At 48.4% G+C, this 21,346-nt stretch overlaps 1 protein-coding gene across 3 annotated transcripts in view; it reads left to right on the top strand.

The window, feature by feature from the left end:
• Positions 1 to 21,346, top strand: part of PRMT8 (protein arginine methyltransferase 8) — a 220,606-nt gene that overhangs the window by 105,478 nt on the left and 93,782 nt on the right. For all 3 annotated transcript variants that reach the window (XM_075344263.1, XM_075344262.1, XM_075344264.1), the window contains exons 2-3: positions 2,611 to 2,805; positions 14,574 to 14,729. In XM_075344263.1, coding sequence (XP_075200378.1) covers positions 2,611 to 2,805; positions 14,574 to 14,729 — 351 coding nt within the window. The remainder of the gene's footprint in view (positions 1 to 2,610; positions 2,806 to 14,573; positions 14,730 to 21,346) is intronic.

The following is a 21,346-nucleotide window of genomic DNA, read 5'->3' as shown; positions in this document are numbered from 1 at the left end:
AGAGAAAGAGAGAGAGAGAAAGAAAGAGAGAGAGAGAGAGGGAGAAAGAGAAACAAAGAGAGAGAGAGAAAGAAAGCTGGAGAACACGCTGGAGAACACCAGCAGCTACACCTACCTCGGTCTGGAGCTAAGCAATAACGGGAGCCTCAAGCAAGCAGCAGAAGCCCTGAAAGGAAAAGCATGCAGAACCTTCTATGCCATCAGAAGACAACTGTACCACCTCAAACCACCGGTGAGAGTCTGGCTCAAGATATTTGACAGCGTCATCACCCCTATACTGCTATATGGCAGCGAGGTATGGGGCCCAGTGACCTACCCAGACCACACAAAGTGGGATTCCAGCCCTACCGAAGTCTTCCACATGGAGTTCTGTAAATATCTCCTCCAAGTCCATCGCAGCACCTCAAACATAGCCTGTAGGGCAGAGCTGGGCCGATTCCCCTTATGGTTCACTATACACAAGAGGGCGCTATCACACCAGGCGCACACACAGAACAGCAACCCCAGCTCCTACCATCATAAAGCCCTGCTGAGCCGGAGCCCAGAGCAAGCCAGGAACCCCGGCAGCCAGTCCAGCCAAAGTCAGCAACACCCCCTGACAAAAGCCCAAATAAAAGAGATCTCAGAGAGCTGCAAGATGCAATACATAGAGGACTGGAAGAGTGAATTAGAGAACTCCCAGAAACTCACCATCTACCGGTCACTGCGGAGGGACTACACTCTGGCCCCATATCTGGAAAGGCTACGCCACCCCAAAGACAGGCAGACCCTGAGCCTGTACAGACTGAGTGCCCACAGCCTAGAGGTGGAAACAGGGCGGCACCGACAGACATACAAGCCGCGAGAGAACAGACTGTGCCAGCACTGCCAGCAGGGGGCTCTGGAGGACGAGACGCATTTCCTACTGCACTGTGACAAATACTCAGCAGTGAGGGGCTCCCACTTCCAGAAATTTACCACCCATAGCCCGGGCTTTCCATCCATGGATGAGGACATGAAACTCCGCTTCCTACTGGGGGAAGAGGAATCAATGGTGGAGATCGCCGCCCAATATGTCACCACATGTCATAAGCTGAGGGGAACCTAAGACCCCTAAATGGACTGTCAGAGCCCAAATTGTGCCCCCCAACTCCCCATAACCCTGATCCCCTCCCACCACACTTACTGTATTTCTCTTGCTTTGGCAACACTAATTGTATTTTGGTCCTGCCAATAAAGCATATTTGAATTTGAATTTGAATTTGAATTTGAAAGAGAGAGAAAGAAGAGAGAAAGAGAGAGAGAAAGAAAGAGAGAGAGAGAAAGAAAGAGAGAAGAAGAAAGAGAGAGAGAAAGAGAGAGAGAAGAGAGAGAGAGAGAAGAAGAAAGAGAGAGAAGAGAGAAAGAGAGAGAGAAGAGAAAGAGAGAGAGAGAGAAAGAGAGAGAAGAAGAGAGAGAAGAAGAGAGAGAAAGAGAGAGAAAGAAAGAGAGAGAAGAAGAAAGAGAGAGAGAAAGAAGAGAGAAAGAGAGAGAGAAGAGAGAAAGAGAGAGAAGAAAGATAAAGAGAGAGAGAGAGAAAGAGAGATAGAGAGAGAAGAAGAAGAAGAAAGAGAGAGAGAAGAGAGAGAGAAAGAAAGAGATAAAGAGAGAGAGAGAAAGAAAGAGAGAGAGAAGAAGAGAGAGAGAGAAAGAAAGAGATAAAGAGAGAGAGAGAGAAAGAAAGAGATAAAGAGAGAGAGAGAAAGAGAGAGAAGAAGAGAGAGAAAGAGAAAGAGAGAGAGAAAGAAAGACATAAAGAGAGAGAAAGAGAGAAAGAAAGAGAAAGAGAGAGAGAGAAAGAGAGAGAAAGAGAGGGAAAGAGAAAGGAAAAGAGAGAGAGATAAATAAGGAGAGACAGAATGAGAGAGAGATAAAGAGAGAGGTAGAGAGAGAGTGAGAGAGTGAAAGAGCGAAAGAGAGAGAGAAATAAAGAAACAAACTCACTCTCTGTGGTTTCTGGGCATGCTCAGTACACCAAGCAGGATCCTGTCTATCCGTATACCACCGTTCTCCTGCGTTTGCGTGCAGTTTTGTCAGAATCCAGCGACTTGCAGTATTTGGGCGCAGCTTAAAAACGCTACAAGTAGCGTTTTTAAACAATGTTAAAAAAACTGCAAGTCGCTGGATCCTGACTAAACCGCACGCAAACGCAGGAGAACGCATGTTGACGCGAGTCCATTGCAATTGCATTGAAATGAAAACGCATTTGTACTGGATCCGCTTTTGCAGCAAAAAAACGTTCAGGACGCATGTTAAAAAATGTAGTGTGAAAGTAGCCTTACTTGAGATTCCCTCCGTTCTGGCCCGATGCTATTATACAATTCTCCTCGCGGAGTCTCTTTTTAGTTTGCCCTTTTCCGGCTGTTTTGTCTTTTTTGTCTTTGATCGTTTCTCTTTCCTGCGTCTACTTGTCATCGCAATTATTTTCCTATTGAATATAAATGAATTAAAAACATTCTTCTTAAAGGAGAAGGGTTAAAAAAAACACAATGGGGGACGAGACATTGAGAATTAGGAAAAATAAATATATTTAGAGGGAAACCGTCAACAAGTAGGTCACTGTTACATGATACTTTTCTTCTTCTCTTGTAGGTTTGTAGTGGACCTTCCCAAACTGTGCAGCCGGTGGCACGTCCGAAGCCGGTCCAGCCCGTCCAACATGTGATACACACCCCCATCCAGCCTGGCTGTCCGGGGAGAGGCAAAATGGCCAAACTGTTAAACCCCGAGGAGATGACCTCCAGGGACTACTACTTTGATTCCTACGCCCATTTCGGAATTCATGAGGTAAGAGACCCAAAGTCTTTTGAGGTTCCTCGGGATTGTACATAAGGCATTCTTGCCAACTCCAACAGTAAAAATGGGGAGACCTCCCGGACTCTCGGAAAAGTTGCCCATTTTCCTGGCTGCCGCCGAAGGCACTTGACATCTTCTATGAAAGCTGCTCTTTGGAAATTTTTTGTACCTGACGGTAGGAAGCTCAGTGATCAGCTCAGCCAATTGCACATATTTTGGGAATTAGAGGTGTGGCCTTAAGTAAAGGAGCATTTCCATGAGTTCTACAAGGTAATTAACCCCTTTACCCAATTTTTATTGTGGAACATGGGATAGTTCAGTATGACAATATGGTCCTGGGACCAGAAAAGGTTTTGCATCCTTGCTTCAGACCAATAGAAATAGTTCAGTGGTAATTGTGAAGAGGCAATGGTGCAAAGGTAATGGTGAAGAGGCAATGGTGCAGATGTAATGGTGAAGAGGCAATGGTGTAGAGGTAATGGTGAAGAGACAATGGTGTAGAGGTAATGGTGTAGAGGCAATGGTGTAGAGGTAATGGTGTAGAGGTAATGGTGTAGAGGTAATGGTGTAGTGGTAATGCTGAAGAGGCAATGGTGTAGAGGTAATGGTGAAGAGACAATGGTGTAGAGGTAATGGTGTAGAGGTAATGGTGTAGAGGTAATGGTGTAGAGGTAATGGTGTAGAAGTAATGGTGTAGAGGTAATGGTGAAGAGGCAATGGTGTAGAGGTAATGGTGTAGAGGTAATGGTGAAGAGTCAATGGTGCAGAGGCAATGGTGAAGAGTCAATGGTGCAGAGGTAGTGGTGAAGAGGCAATGGTGTAGAGGTAATGTTGTAGAGGTAATGGTGAAGAGGCAATGGTGTAGAGGTAATGGTGTAGAGGTAATGGTGAAGAGGCAATGGTGCAGAGGCAATGTTGGAGAGTCAATGGTGCAGAGGTAGTGGTGAAGAGGCAATGGTGTAGAGGTAATGTTGTAGAGGTAATGCTGAAGAGGCAATGGTGTAGAGGTAATGGTGAAGAGACAATGGTGTAAAGGTAATGGTGTAGAGGTAATGCTGAAGAGGCAATGGTATAGAGGTAATGGTGAAGAGACAATGGTGCAGAGGTAATAATGAAAAGGCAATGGTGCAGAGAAAATGGTGAAGAGGCAATAGTGCAGAGGCAATGGTGAAGCGTAGTGATGGGCAAACCCGGACTGTAAAGTTCAGGTTCCACATCAGATGCCGAGTATCCATACACCGACCCTGCACAGGGAGTTCTCATGGAACTCCGTCTAGCTATCCGGATTTGGCCACCTGGATAATTAAAAAAAAGGAAAAAGAAATAAAATAAAGCTTTAGCATTATACTTACTGAGTATGCCACGTGGCTGTAACACTATTTCCGGGTCCGCTCATTACCCTCATACATATTCACTGGTTTCCCCGCCCACCTGCAGTCCACTTGTCTCTGATTGGTTGCATGGTTGCACTTAGACCGCACCCCCACTCTATGTGACAGCATATCTGATTGCTTGGAATCATACACGCTATCACTGTCTTTATAGTGGTGTAAAAATAAATTTAAAAATTGGCGTGGGGTCCCCCCATATTATGATATCTAGCACAGATAAAGCATACGTCTATGCCTGCAGCTCCCAGCCATGCGCTTATCTTAGCTGTGTATCAAAATAAGAGTGACCCCGTGCAGCTTTTTTTTAATTATGTAAATAAATGATTAAAAAAAATGATGTGCAGTCCCAGCTATTTTGAAACCCAACCATGATACAGCCGACAGCCAGGGGCTGGTATTCTTAGGCTGGGGAAGCCCATGGTTATGGGGCTACCCCAGCCTAAAAATAGTAGCCTGTAGCCACCCAGAACTGTCGCATACATTAGATGCAACAATCCCGGCACTTTATCTGGCTAATCCCGATTGTCCTTGAGCGGTGCCAATCAGGGTAATTTCAGGGGTTAATGACAGCTCTCAGCTGCCACTAAGCCCTAGATTAGTAATGGTATGTGTCTATAAGACCCTCTATTACTAATCTGTAAGTATAAAGAAATAAAAACAAACACCGAAAAAAATCTTTATTTGAAATGCAAAAAACCACACCCTCTTTCTCCAATGTGTTAGCGCCAAACACCCAGTTCCAACATAATCCACATGAGGTCCCATGACAATTCTGGCTCTGCTACATTCTGAAGTCACAGCACCTAGGCACAGAACATTTTCACACACTGTGACTTCAGGCGGAGACTGACTGAGCTGCAGCTGTGAGCGGTGACGTCACTCAGTTTATCTGCAGTCACAGCTGGAGGTTCTCACGGCACCACACCTGTGACCACAGGTAAACTTACCTCCTGCACCAAATCTGCCTCTCCTGGCAAAATTTTTAATCAATACTGAATCGAAACTTTGTGCTTTGTTGCATTTTTTTTGCCAGAAGTGGCAGATGTAGTGCAGGAATATGGTGATTAAAGTTCAGCACAAAATCTGCATCTCTTGGCAAAAAGTAGTTTGTGAACTCAGTTCACCTGAGGTGAGGTCACTGAGTTCAATGAGGTCACCTGAGGTCAGCTTACCTGTGGTCACCTGTGGGAGCCTCCAACTGTGACTGCAGATAGACTGAGTGACATCACCACAGTCTCTGCCTGAAGCCACAGCACGCGGAAAAGTTTTCTGCCCATGCGATGTGACTTTAGTATGTAGTAGAGCCGGAATTGTCATTGGACCTCATGTGGATAATGTCAGAACTGAGTGTTTGAGATGAATAAATTGGAGAAAGAGGGTGGGTTTTGGTGTTTTATTTCAAATAAAGTATTTTTTCAGTGTTTATGTATTTCTTTTCACTTACCGAATAGTAATGGGGGGTCTCATAGACGCCTCCCATTACTAATCTAAGACTTAGTAGCAGCTGTGAGCTGTTATTAACCCTATTTACCCCTTATATTACCTCGATTACCACCACATCAGGGCAATCGGGATGAGCCGGGTAAAGTGCTGGGATTGTTGCATCTAATGCATACAACAATCCTGGACGGCTGCAGGCAGCTATGTTTAGGCTAGGAGGGGGGCCAATAACCATAGGTCTTCCAAACCTGAGAATACCAGCCCTTAGCTGTCAGCTTTATCATGGCTGGGTATCAAAATAAAAAAAAACACTGCATGTGGTTCCTCTTATTTTGATACACAGCCAATATAAGCACACAGCTGAGGGCTGCAGCCTGTAGCCATATGCTGTACCTGTCCTGGGTATCACAATATGGGAGGATGCTAATTTTTTTTAATTTATTTATTTTTACACCACTATGGAAATGCAGACAGCGTGTGTGATTCCAAGCAATCAGACACGCTCTCACACAGGATGGGGGCGTAGTCTGACTGCAACCAATCAGAGACAACGGGAGTGCCGGTGGGCGGGGGACGTGGTGAATATGTATGAGGATTAATGAGCAGCCTCGGAAGTAATGTTACAGCCATGCAAGAGACTTGGTAAGTATAATGCTCCTGTTCTATTCCCCGTAGCCTTTTCTACCATCATCTTAAAGCACAATATTTCCGTCCCCATAAACTTGTATAGGGATCGGCATCCGGCAGACATTCGGGATTAATTCTGGTCCGTTTTTTTTTTTTTTTTTAATCCGGTTGGACCTGCCAATCCCGAATATCTGGTTACCAAAATATGTCACACATAGGGGGAAAAAAGACACAATGTCCAATGGTATCAATGTACCATCACGTCCCCTGTTCAGTGTAAATGGATAGGCTATAAGTATAAAATTATGTAACCCTATAAACAGAAGAATAGCCAATACAAGAATATAGACAATAAATTCAAGTTTTATTAATGAATGATTAAAAAAAAGATAAAAAGCGCAAAATGCACAAAAAAGACAGCACGGTGCTGCTCGGATCCGGATCTACGGTACGGCTCGAGGGGTCCTCCGTACCCGGGGGCAGTGCGGACACTCCGAATGAAAGGGGGGACGTATTTGTACGGGATTGGTTGTGAACTGTCTGTGACACCACTCATGGTGTGTGGTGAGATGTAGCACCACTGCTGCTGTTGCGGGGCTCCCGGGGACGGTGGGCTGGCAGCTGGATGTTAACCCCTCCGTGGGTAGGGATGGATGTCCCGGGGCCCAGTGTCTTTATGCTGAGGGTTGGTGATTGCAGGGGCCGGCGCACCCGGCCAGGCCGGGGATGTTACTCACGGTCGGATAAAGTACACTAGTCCTGTGGTAAATCAAGGGGATGGTGGCCGGCTGCCGCAGACGGGTGTATCTGGTCCCACACCCGGGTCGGTAGTCAAAGTCTCTCTCCTCTGCACTTAGTGTGTTGTAGGTAGGACTACCCGGTTTAAAATACGGGAGTCCGGTCCCGGTCCTTTGGTTGGGAGCCTTGCTCGTCTGACGCTGACCCTTGGCATCTACGGGCTCTGGCGGTTGCCCTATCCCTCTCGGTGGGTGGTTGTCTACTTTTCAGGACTTAGGTTGGGACAGGACCTATAATCCTGCCCTCAATTGGCTAATTAGCCAGGCCGTCGGTGCCGGTCCTGGCTTCAGGGTCCAAGTAACCCCTCTGTGCACACGGTTTCCGGGTCGGTTCTCCGGTGTCGGTACTGTTGTAGCTGTTCTGCTTTGTCAGAAGTCAGCTTATGGGATCACCAGTGAGGTCCTGTTGACGTAGGCCTCTTTGCCTAGTCAATATCGAGCGCTCGGAGAAAAGACCTGCATTCATGTGAGCATGATCAGTTTTCTGTTTATTTAGCCAATGCACAGATAATTTATACCATTTACAGATCAATGTGATATTGCAAAAAAGGCTTTGAGTGGAAATTTACAAGTTGATCATATGACCTTTAAGTTTAAGAAAAACAAAAATGTAGAGTCATGTATATGAGATAAGAAGAACATTTAGCAGACAATAATAATCCTTGAGCTTCTTTCATTGTTTTGAAGGCTACACAATGATATGAACTTACACCAGAAATACTAATGGAACATTAAAATATTTAAAATCAAGAAATATAGAAACTATTAACCCTTCTATATCAGTACCGGCGGGCTCCACCCTGTCCCGGTCCACCTTGGATCTCCGGCAGCCGTCTTCCCGTCTCCTGCAGACTCTGGCTACCGTCTGCCACTTAGCCAGAACGTCAGGGCCCCAACCCCGACGCCTGTCAGCTAGCACCTCAACAATTCAACTCCACTACTGAACTCCTACTGACTCAAAACTAAACTCACTGCTTTCCCGCCCCGGGCTCTCCAGACCCCTAGGTGGGCGTTTCCTAACTGGCTGGTCCCACCCACTGGTGTGTCTGCGCTTCCTGAGGGGGGTGACTAGGATTTCAGGTCGGCTGATTTAACCCCGTGTGGGATGGGTGTTGTGCGGGGGCCTAACTGTGTGACTACCTGGTTTTGCCAGGGCGTCACATTATGATGCAGAGGCAATGGTTCAGAGATAATGGTGCAGACATAATAGTGAAAAGGCAATGGTGCAGAGGCAATGGTGCAGAGATCATGGTGCAGAGGTAATGTTGCAGAATGGTTCAGAGGTAATGATGCAGAGTTAATGGTGCAGAAGCAATGGTGCAGAGGTAATGTTGCAGAGGTAATGGTGAAGAGGCAATGGTGCAGAGATAATGGTGCAGACATAATAGTGAAGAAGCAATGGTGCAGAGATAATGGTGCAGAGATAATGGTGAAGAGGCAATGGTGCAGAGATAATGGTGTAGACATAATAGTGAAGAAGCAATGGTGCAGAGATAATGGTGCAGACATAATAGTGAAGAGGCAATGGTGCAGAGATAATGTTGTAGACATAATAGTGAAGAGGCAATGGTGCAGAGATAATGGTGCAGACTATACTTGTTTATTTTAGGTGCTCACCCATTTCTAGGGCTCACTTTCTCTTTTTCTAGGGTTAAAGCATGGGTGGATAAGGGTTAAAGCATGGGTGGATAAGCATTAAATGATGGGTGGATAAGGGTTAAAGCATGGGTGGATAAGGGTTAAATCATGGGTGGATAAGGGTTAAAGCATGGGTGGATAAGGGTTAAAGCATGGGTGGATAAGGGTTAAAGCTTGGGTGGATAAGGGTTAAAGCTTGGGTGGATAAGGGTTAAAGCTTGGGTGGATAAGGGTTAAAGCTTGGGTGGATAAGGGTTAAAGCATGGGTGGATAAGGGTTAAAGCTTGGGTGGATAAGGGTTAAAGCTTGGGTGGAGAAGGGTTAAAGCTTGGGTGGATAAGGGTTAAAGCTTGGGTGGATACTTTTTAGCCACTCCCTTTTTTAATGTATTTTTTTAATTAAACCCATAAAACATCTTGATGGATATCGGATGCATTTGCCAATGCACAAACCATTCCAGACCAATATGGATACTGTCCGGCTGCTTATTCATGTCAATAATGCTTTATTCATGGCTCTCTCGGAGATGTTTCTTTTCCAGGACGTGTTTTTATCAGTCTGTCCTGTTATTCCATCTGAAATAAAATAAAAATTGAAATATCATTCCTTTTTTTCTTGGGTTTTTGCTTAAATAACTATTTTATGTCTTTATCGTATATGGAAGAATCAATTGGCTTTAAAACGCAATTCCCTAAGGAGGTGCTTATAATAAAATGCAATAACTCTTTTATTGAAGGCCGAAGAGCTTTGAGAACGGCGAACAATTGGCACAAAACATTGTAGTTTCTAATTATTTTAAGTACTAGGAGATATTTTAGTCATTTGGGTGACACGTTATCAGCTGTTTTGCGTTTCCACATTATATGCTGTATATACTGTATACCCTGCTCTATACTGACAAGGACAAGTACCTCACAACAACACCGGGCCCCCCTGACTCACGAGCCCTATAGCAGTTGCGTGGCCTGCTGCCATGGCAGTATGCCACTGGGCCGACTGCGAGTGGCATACCCCAGTAATCTTGGGCCCTGCCACTTGCCCGGGTGCGCCGGGTGCTGACGCCGGATCTGGGTGCTGGACTTGGCTTTTATACCTAATTAATCCTGTTGCAATATTCATTAAGGCTATGTGCGCACTTACCGGATTTTGCCGCGGATTTTCCGCGGATTTGCTGCATGTTTCGCTGCAGAAAATGTTCATAACATCTCTGCAGTGAATCACCAGCAAATCCTATGGAGAAAAAAAATCCTGTGCGCACTGGGCGGAATTTGACAGCTGCATGTTTTGCTGCGGAAATCCCGCAGCAAAAACAAGTGCATGTCACTTCTTTTCCGCACGTCGCTGCGGGATTTCACTCCATTGACTCCAATGTTAATCATGAAATCCCGCAGGGAATAACGCAGGCAGCAAATTCTGTGCGGTTCATTGCGTTTTGCTGCGTTATTCCCTGCGGTATTTTGCGGTTTACCTCCGGTAATGTACATCACTTGCTTGCGGTTTTGCAGGGAAGTGATGTCATTACAGGAAGAGGAAGCCTGCAGAGAGTAAACACAAACACATCACAGACACATAGAACACACATAGAAAGAAAACGGAAATATAGGAAAAAAAGAACGTGGGCTCCGCTGCATATTCACCGTCCAGCCGAGGTAAGCACACAGCGGCGGCCCGGTATCCTCAGGCTGGGGAGGGAGAGGGGCAGGGGTAATGTCCCCCGCCTCACTCCCCCTCCCGCAGCCGAGAATATCAGCCGCAGCTGCCCCGGCACTGTCGCATGCAATATGCGGCAGCACCGGCGTGTCCTCGGCTCTTCTTGCCACCGTGTAGCAGTGGTGGCAAGGTAATACAAGGGGTTAATGGTGATGGGGGACCACCGCCATTAACCCCAGGCTTGATCATGGCAGCGTCTATGTGACAGCTGACATGATCAACCCGTAAGTAAAGTGAAAAAAACACAGACACCGAAAAATCCTTTATTTTAAATAAAACCAACAAGCCTCGTTCACCATTTTATTAACCCCCCCCCAAACAAAGCTCCGGCGTAATCCACCGCTCCGACATCCACAGCTCCGGCTCCGATGTCCTGTGCTGCTTACATCCAGCCGCGACTGTCACAGACACAGGATGAATGCAGCAGACAGCAGAGGTAATTACCGGTCATTTCCCACGGCCGGTAATGTGAACTCACTGCCGACCGTGGGAAATGTAGCGATCTGTCCTCTATCTATCTAGCTATCTATCTATCTGTCTGTCTGTCTATCTATCCCTCTATCTATTCTTCTGTCTATCTACTATCAGAATTAAATGTATTTTTTTTTTTTTTCTTCAATGTGCTTTATTGCATTGAATGCAATAAAGCACATCCCAACCCGCACGCGGCAAAACCGCGGCAATACCGCGAACAATACCGCGGTAAAACCGTAGCAAACCGCGGCAAACCGCATGCGGTTTTCGGGTGCGGTTTCCCGCGGTTTTTTACCGCGGGTGCGGTAATCTTTGAGAGCATGCGGAATTTTCTCAAGAAAATTCCATTTCCCAGTGCGCACAGAGCCTTAAGTGTCTGACACTGACTTATCGGATAGCTTTCTTCAGTAAGTGGCACTAGTAAGGATGTGTCAATACTTTGTCCCACGATGTTGTCACAGTTTCGCCTCCACGTCCACATAGCTAGAGGGCGCAGCCTTCTCCCGGGCCTCACTTCTGGAGCTTCGATGCTTTAAAAACTGACATCTCCAGTGAACCAGCGCCAGCTATAAGCTTATGTGACGCCCTGGACTAGCCAGGTAGTCACATACATACCAACATACACACCCCCACCCTAGACAGTTACAACAGTCAGACAAAAACCCTTGTTGCCTCCCTTCAGGGCCTGATGTCCACACCAGGTAGGGTGGATCCAGGCGGTTGGCCCCACCCACCGAGGAGTTCACAGGCCTGGAGGCGGGAAAAGTGTCAGTTCAGTTCTGGAAGTGGAAGTGAGAGGAGTAAACACTTGAGGTGTCTGAGTAGGAGCCCAGGCACTGACAGCAAGGTTGGCAGACGGTGGTGGCCGTCTGCAGGAGTTGGTGGAACTCCGCAGAGCCGTAAGGACCGGGGTCGGGCGTCGGCCCGCCGGTACCGGACCGGGGAACGGAGTGAAGCTAAGCACACAGGCAGGGCCATCGGACCCCGACCAGGCTTGGAGCCGCCGTCAATAGTCAAATCCGAATGTGACAGGAACCCCAGGGGTTTCCCAACTACCAAGTCCCAATTGAAGGCAACTGTCCACCCAGAGAGGATATACAGCTACCGCCACAGGCTAGAGATCCAAGGGCCAGCGCCTGTGGGCAAAACGGGCTCATACGGCACATATACGCCGGGGAGCGGACTACCAGTGGGCAACCACAGGAGTCAGAACATCATTCTAAAGGTGCAAGGAAAGACAGCCACCATCAACCGTCTGGGGAGAGCACAACAATAACACTGCAGCCGGCTGCGGGACCCGTCCATCCGGCCGTTTTGGTTTACCAGAGACTTTGTCAGTGATTGTCTGAGTGAGTACACCAGTGCCGTCCGGCACTGCGCCGCGCTGTCCCTGCAACCCTGCACCTCACCAACCCTGCCTCCCCGTCACACCACCGGGCCCCGGGACCACCAACCCCTACCCACGGAGGGGGAAAACAACATCCCAGCTGCTCCCTACCATCGCTCCCAGGATCCCCGTCACCAGCAGCGGTGGTGCCCATGTTCACCACTACCCGTGGGTGGCGTCACGGACTAAATACCCAAACAAACCACCCCCTTTTCACTCAAAGGCGAGGAGCGCCGCTCGAGTCCCCGGACCCGGCCCACCGCTCGAGCCACCGAGCAGAAGCGGCAGCGCCGGACCGAGCGCAGCGCCCCGCCGCCCGTGACACTTAACGCTGCTTTGCCTGTGATTGCTGGTCCTGTAACTGTTATCCTGATCCGTCTGATCCTGTGCCCCCATGACCTCTCTGTGTTTTCCGTCCCCTAGTCGTCCCTCCATTTCTCTGTCCCCTCCTACCTCCCCACTCAGTTGCTTCCTCTGGTACTGACCTCGGCCTGACCTCAACCCCGCTTCTGCTCTTTCCTCCGGTCCTCCTTCTGCCGTACTGTGCTTCACCCGGCCTGCCTTACCGTTCCTCGCACGCCCCGCTGCTTGGCTCCTCAGCTGTGCTGTGAGGCAGTGTACGAGCACACACTGTGTATCTACTTCCTGGTTTTTGTTGCTCCGTGTAATGTCTTCTCCTGCAGAGCTCCGGCTCCCCCTGGTGGCAGCTTGACAGATGGGTTGTCAATAAGACTCCATACTCAGCTGGTCTCCATCATGGCAGCCACTACCCTTGCTTTCAATGTTTGGGAAAGAAATAATGTATTTTTTATACAATATTCTTTCTCATAAGGAAATAGGTAAGTCATCTGCGGGTCATTCTGATTGATAATGTAAATAAAATATCTGCAAATCCCCTTTTTTAAAGATGTTGTAGCTTTAGACACGAAATCATTCCGAAGTGCCGGCCACTAAATGTCTCCTTCCTATCTAACTTGCTGTCCTCTGCCTGTTGTCAAGTGCAATCCGTCTCTATGGGCAGAGATGCCGATATTGGTTACAGGAAGTGGGATGGGTCTTTGTCTCTCTACAGGTAGAGGGGGTGGGTGTAAGGCTGCGTCCCTCCACGCTGCCCGGCGTCTCTCCCGCTCCTCCACGTGGGCTTCTCCTCCTCCCACCTCCCGAAGTCGGTGCATGTGTCACAGCACCTATGGGAGCGCTCCTAAAGAGTGCACGCAAGTGCGTCGCTGCCCCTCTTTTAAAGGGCCAGCACGCCACTCCTAGGAAGTGCCTCTCAACCTATCGCTGAGAGGCACTGGGTATTTAAGGCAATCTCCAACTAGGGAAGGTGCCTGTTCAACACCATAAGTTTAGTCAGTGTGTTCTGTCTAGTCAGTTGTCAGTTCACCTTGTCTGTCCTGTCCTGCCTGTACCTGGTCCCAGCCCGTCCTGCCTGTTGGCACATGGTTTCAGTCCTGTCCCCTGCCCATACCTAGCTACCAGCCCATCATGCCTGTTGGAACCTAGGTCTAGCCGGACCTGCCCGTACCTCGCTACTAACCTGTCCTGCCTGTTGGTATCTGGTTCCAGTCCTGTCCTGCCCATACCTGTTGCCTGCCTAGTTAGTACTTGTGACTTTGCCTGCCCTGCTAGAGCAAGAGACCCTGTCTGTCCTTCCTGGCACTGCCATGTGCCTTGCTAGTGACTCTGCCTGTCCGTCCCGCCTTGCTGGTGCTAGTGACTCTGCCTGCCCCTCCTGCCCTGTTGTTGCTACAGACTCTGTCTGTCTGTCCTGCCTGTGCTGTCTGCCTTGAACCACTCTGGTGGTCCTTGTCTCTTGAGACTCAGTCCTGTCTGCTCCTGTGTCCGCCTCTGTCCTGGGGGTCAGCTGCCACAGTCCTGGTCCTCTACCTCATGTTAGGGTAGGCCCGGGGTCTCCCTGTGGTCCCTGCAGCACCAACCCTGGCGGCGAGGGCTGCAGTAGCTCTTTATCTCTGCTCTCCAGACCGTTGAACTATATACAGGCAAAACAGAGAAGTGGGCTTTCAGTTCAGGGCAGAAAAGCCATTGGATTATGGTAGGGGAAGTACATGAAGGGTAATGATGGAAAGGAAGTTTCGGCACCTATAGTACTGGCAGAATGCTGATAAAGGAGAATTGCCCACTCAGAAAGAGTGTATGGCCAGTTACAGAGCATGAGATTTAGGACAGTTTAAGACCATTTTATAGGAGGGAAGCTGGCCATGCTTTTATTGTGAGAGATGTTTTTATTTTTTGAACCTTATTTGCTTAGAATTTTATTTTATTTTTTTGTAGGAAATGCTGAAAGATGAAGTCCGGACATTGACTTACAGAAACTCCATGTATCACAATAAACATGTCTTTAAGGATAAAGTCGTCTTGGATGTTGGTAGTGGGACCGGAATTCTCTCCATGTTCGCAGCGAAGGCCGGAGCGAAGAAAGTGTACGGGGTGAGCAAATATTTTCATGCCATCGTCTAAACCTGAAGAAGCTGAATCGCCACAATCAGATGTCATCATGGTTCATGGTGCTGATTACTTAAAGAAAACCTGTCACCTGGTCAAAAGTGGACAGATTTTGCTATGTGTTTGCTATGTGCCGCCTGCTTCATTGAATATTTTTTTTCATGTTGTTGTTTGAAATCCTCCATCCATTTCTATAGATTTGATCCTTTTTATTTAGTAGTAGTTTTTATTAGATCATGCCTCATGGGATCCTCAGGGGAGTGTCTTTAGGCTGTTCTGCATAATTACCCTGAGAAGAGCCACACCCCCGAGGATCCATAAAAATGAGCACTAAATAAAAATCCCCATGTCTCTGGAACTACATGACAGATTTAATCAATACAAAAAAACTGTATACTCAGGGGAGCAATGTGAATAAAATATAAGAAAAAAATTGGCACTATTTGTTGAGCTCTTTCAACACTTTCCTTAGGTGGTAAATTAGGATCTAACCTGTCACGCATATCGCACACCTCTGTTATTATTCTTAACCCTAGGTCCTAGGTGAAGTACAGCATTGAGTTTTCTCTGGCAGTCCTATAGACAATCATTGGAGTGGAGGTCAAGTATGCAGTATCTCCGTTTTAATGAAAATGGCGAATGAAGCTGGGGTTCTCATCGGTCAACTTTTTGTGATCGGCAGGTTATCCCCTATCCATCAGATCGCAAGGGGTCTGACCACGAGGACCCTCAGCTATGCAGTCATTTCTAGATTGAATAGAGTGGTCGTGCTCATAATCTAAGGCGGGCTTTGCACGTTGCGACATCGCAAGCCGATGCTGCGATGTCGCACGCGATAGTCCCCGCCCCCGTCTTGTGATTCCTGGCGTAGCGAACATTATCGCTACGGCAGATTCACACGCACTCACCTGCCCTGCGACGTCGCTCTGGCCGGAGACCCGCCTCCTTCCTAAGGGGGTGGGTCGTACAACGTCAGAGAGACGTCACACGGCAGGCGGCCAATCAAAGCGGAGGGGCGGAGATGAGCGGGACGTAAACATCCCGCCCACCTCCTTCCTTCCGTATAGCCGCCGGCGGCAGGTAGGAGATGTTCCTCGCTCCTGCGGCGTTATATACAGCGATGTGTGCTGCCGCAGGGACGAGGAACAACATCGTACCTGTCGCGGCAGCGTCATTTTGAAAAAGTCGGAGCCTGCACCGATGATACGATAACGACGCTTTTGCGCTCGTTAATCGTATCACCTAGGATTTACACACTACGATGTCGAAAGTGACGCTGGATGTGCGTCACTTTCGATTTGACCCCACCGACATCGCACGTTCGATGTTGCAACGTGCAAAGCCGCCCTAACTCTGCTCCATTCATTGTCTGTGGTCCTGCCGAAAATCGTGCAGTGCAGTGTTAACTTTCTCAACTAGTCCTATTGACAATGAATGGAGTGGAGATTAAAGGGAACCTGTCACCAGATTTTTGAGTTATAAACCCAAACTAGCACCTTAGGCAGCTCCTGTGCTGCATTCTATAAAGGTGAACGTTACCCCCCCTGACTCCTCCTGTAGACCCCACAAATACTTTCGAAAATCTCCTTCCATGTATGCTAATCCTTGGGTCCACTCGGATGGGCATCCTATTTTGTGGCTCCTGCCTCTTCTTTCAACACTGATCACCATACTTCTTTGATGATTGACGTGAATAATGCCTCTGGCACCATCCGTGTTGCGGGGCAAAGTCTCGCGCCTGCACAGAGACATTGCCGACTCGCACAGGCCCACTTCACCTTGTCTAATGCGGGTAGAGTCCAAAATATCAGTGCGCCTGTATGATCCAGCAACCTCTCTGCGCAGCGTGAGATTTTGCCTGGCGATGTGGATGACGTCACCTCTGCTAGACCTTGGGTCCAGTCCGACGGTCATCCTATTTTGCGGCTCCTGTCCCTTTTTTCAGCGCTGATCACCATCCTCCTTTGATGATTGATGTGCATGACGTATCTGGCGCCATCCATATACCCGGGTAAAATCTTGCGCCTGCGCAGAGACATTGATAGTTCTCGAGGCCACACTTTGCTTTGCCCTGCTGCAGGCAGTGCAAAAACATTACTGCTTCCCGTTACCGAAAGTGAGATTTTGCCCGGCTACGTGGATGACGCTGATGATGTCATCCACATCACTGGGCAAATTCTCGCGCCTGCGCAGATAACTTGCTGGATTGCGCAGGCACTCTGATGTTTTCGGCTCTGCATGCAATAGAGCAGAGCGAAGTGCGCCTGCGCGATTGGGCAATGTCTCTGCGCAGGCATTAGATTTTGCCCGGCTACGTGGATGGTTACAGAGGCATCATCTATGTCAATCATCAAAGGAGTGCGGCAATCAGCGCCGAAAGGAGGGACAGGAGCCGCAAAATAGGACACCTATTGGACCGAACTCCAAGAATTACCATATCAGGAGTCTCAAACCCGCGGGCCGCATGCGGCCCCTCAGGGTAGTTCGTGCGGCCCCAGGCCCGTGCCCCTGTTCACTATCGCGGCAGGTGCAGGGGCCGCAGCCACTGTCTGCACTCTATGTCAGATGAATGTGTTGCAGACTCTGCGCTCTCGCGCCGGCAATACAATCATCGCACATAAATCACTGACAGTGACACTGCAGCGGCTGCGATAGTGACCGGGGCACGGGCCTGGGGGCCGCACGAAGCAGAGTACTTAAGGACCCATGACGTACCCAGTACGTCATGGTGAAATCGCAGCCCCGGTGACTACAATTGCTGCAAATACCTTAGATTCGGGGAGGAGGGGACCTCAGGAGGGCTGGTGTCTCCTCCCCGGACCTACGGGGGCTGTGATTGGCTGACGAACGCCGCTCAGCCAATCACAGCCACTAATGTTTCAGCCATTGAAAATCGCTGAAACATTGAAATCCAGCCAAGATCAGTGCAGCTGTAGCCCTCATCATTGGCTGGAGCTGGGTGACCTGTGTTTCACCCGCCCCCAGCTCTGATTGGAGAGACCGGCCTTGTGACCGATCTCTCCAATCACTGTGGATCTGGGGCAGGAGACCACCCCCTCAGCTTCCTCCGGCGTCTGTGGAAAGTGAGGGGAGCTGCTGACCCATTACTACAGGATGGGGACAAAGTGCGCACATTACTATGGGATGGGGATAAGGCTGGGGACATTACTATAGGATTGGGACATTACAAGGATGGGCACATTACTATGGGATGGGGATAAGGCTGGGGACATTACTACAGGATGGGGACAAAGTGCGCACATTACTATGAGATAGGGACAAGGCTGGGGACATTTCTATAGGATTGGGACATTACAAGGATGGGCACAATACTATTGGATGGGGACATTATTACTATAGTATGTGCACATTACTATAGGATAGGGACTAGGATGGGCACATTACTATAGAATGGGGACAAGGCTGGGGACATTACTATAGGATGGGGACTAGGATGGGCACAGTACTATAGGATGGGGACTAGGATGGGCACAGTACTATAGGATGGGGACTAGGATGAGGACATTACTATAGGATGGGGACTAGGATGGGCACAGTACTATAGGATGGGGACAAGGCTGGGGACTTTACTATAGGATGGGGACTAGGATGGGGACATTACTATAGGATGGGGACTAGGATGGGCACAGTACTATAGAATGGGGACAAGGCTGGGGACATTACTATAGGATGGGGACTAGGATGGGCACAGTACTCTAGGATGGGGACATTACTATAGGATGGGGACTAGGATGGGCACAGTACTATAGAATGGGGACAAGGCTGGGGACATTATTATAGAATGGGGACAAGGCTGGGGATATTACTATAGGATAGGGACTAGGATGGGCACAGTACTATAGAATGGGGACAAGGCTGGGGACATTATTATAGAATGGGGACAAGGCTGGGGACATTACTATAGGATGGGGACTAGGATGGGCACAGTACTATAAGATGGGGACATTACTACAGGATGGGGACAAGGATGAGAAACATTACTATAGAATAGGGATAATGCTAGGGACATTACTATAGGATGGGGACATTACTACAGAATGGGGACAAGGTGGGCACATTACTGTAGGATAGGGACATTACTACAAGGGGACAAGGATGGGAAACATTACTATAGAATAGGGATAATGCTGGGAACATTACTATAGGGTGGGGACAAGGTTGACACATTACTAAAGGATGGGTACATTACTATAGGATGGGGACATTGCTACAAGGGGACAAGGATGAGGAACATTACTATAAGATGGGGGACAAGGATGGACACATTACTACAAAATGGGGACAAGGATGGGGAACATTACTTTAGGATGGGGACAAGGATGAGCACATTACTATGGGATGGGGCACAATACTACAAGGGGACAAGGATGGGCACGTTACAACAATATGGGGAACATTACTAAAAGATGTTGGTCAAAATTTCTATATAGTGCTAATTGTAAGACTATTAGTTACAAGAAAGGGATAAAATGTAAAAAAAAAAAAATGTTTATATTTAAACAAAGAATGTGCACGTTTGCTATAATGAACAAGTGAAAATGTTCAAAATCAGTGATCCCAAGGTGTGTAAAAAAAAAAGTAAAATATATTATATATGGTACCAATAAAAATGTCACTTTGTCCTGCAAAGAATGCGGCCCCCCAAATTATTTTTTTTCCTCTGTGCGGCCCAAACACCCAGCCGAGTTTGAGACCCCTGCCCTACATGGTGAGAAATTTAATAAAGGTATTGTTGAGGTCTACAGGAGGAGTCAGGGGGTAACGTGCACCTTTATAGAATGCAGCACAGGAGCTGCTGAAGGTGCTAGTTTTGATTTAGAAGGCCAAAATCTGGTGACAGGTTCCCTTTAGGCCTCCGACACACATCCGTGCCGCCGGTATGTGTTTGAGACGTTTTTGCACGTACAGGTGGCACGGAAGCACATGCAACAATGTTACCCTATGGTAACAGGCACACACACGTAAAACGTGTGTCCGTGTCGTTTGTACGTGTGTGCGTTTTCCAACACGCTCGACATGTCTGTTTTTCTCCGGCATCATGCAGGCACGGACGCGCTAAAGTCAATGGGTCCGTGCCTGCACGGACGGCACACGTAGCATGTCCGTGTGCTACACGTACCGTCCGTGTGCGTTTTTTAGTGAGCGATGACGGTCATTTTTTTTTTCTGTGGTTGTCAGTCAATCTCCCTTTGTCGGTCGGTCTGTCCCCCTCTCTCATACTTACCGATCCCCGATCACCAGCGCGGCGCTGCACAGCTGTTAAAAAGCTACGGCGGCATTAGCTATTTTGAAAATGCCGGCCGCTCATTATTCAATCTAGTATTCACTGCTCCCCCCGCCCACCGTCGCCTATGATTGGTTGCAGTCAGACACGCCCCCACGCTGAGTGACAGCTGTCTCACTGCAACCAATCACAGCCGCCGGTGGGCGTGTTTATATCATGCAGTAAAATAAATAAATAATTTAAAAAACCGGCGTGCCGTCCCCCCCAATTTTGATACCAGCCATGGTAAAGCCACACAGCTGAAGGCTGGTATTCTCAGGATGGTGAGCCCCACATTATGGGGAGCCCACCACCCTAACAATATCAGCCAGCAGCTGCCCAGAATTGCCACATCCATTAGATGTGACAGTCCCAGGACTCTACCCGACTCTTCCCGAATTGCCCTGGTGCGGTGGCAATCGGGGTAATAAGGAGTTAATGGCAGCAGCCCATAGCTGCCACTAAGTCCTAGGTTAATCATGGCAGGCGTGTCCCCGAGATAACTTCCATGATTAACCTGTTATTAAAAGTAAATAAACACACACAAACAAATAAACCTTTATTTAGAATAATAAACGTAAACAAGCAGCCTCGTACACCATTTTAATAAAACCAAAAAACCCATCCAGGTCCACTGTAATCCACGGAGGTCCCAAGACGCTGTCAGCTCTGCTACATGAAGGTGACAGGAGCGGCCACACACAATGACCACTCTCTATCACCTCCAAGCAGCAACTGAGGTGAGCCGCGCGATCACCGATGACGTCAGTCAGGTTACTCGCGGCCACCGCTGGATCCTCCAACTGTGACAGCGAGTCGCCGAAGTGACTGAAGTGAGCTGAGCGATCAGCGATGAAGTCACAGGTGAGTAGCGGTGTCGGGTGGCTGACCCCAGGGTAACCTGAGTGATGGCAGCGCAAATCACGCCGCTAACTTCAGTGACTCTGGGGATTAGCGGTCACCGGTGATTCCATCACGGGTGACCGCTAATCAGGACGCCACACACAGACAGAGCCGTGGTATGACAATGAAGTCGGGTGAGGTTCACCCGAGTTCATTGTCATCGTGCGAATCGGTCTGTGTCGGCTGTCAGCGGGTATGTAGCAACGACATTTTACAACACACACGGATCAACACATACGGACAACACGCGGACATTACACGTACGCATACACGGCAAGCGTAAGCCATCACATGGATGTCACACATACCGGAGAAACGGCCAAAAAACCCGGAACACGGACCAGAAAAAAGGAACGTGAGACACGTCCGGTTTTTTACGGAAGTGTGGCAGAGGCCTTAAGCATATGCATAACTG

Source organism: Anomaloglossus baeobatrachus, chromosome 4 (assembly GCF_048569485.1).
Source record: "Anomaloglossus baeobatrachus isolate aAnoBae1 chromosome 4, aAnoBae1.hap1, whole genome shotgun sequence".
Classification (NCBI taxonomy): domain Eukaryota; kingdom Metazoa; phylum Chordata; class Amphibia; order Anura; family Aromobatidae; genus Anomaloglossus; species Anomaloglossus baeobatrachus.
Note: the sequence above shows the minus strand (reverse complement) of the source record. Positions and strands in the feature narration are given on the sequence as shown.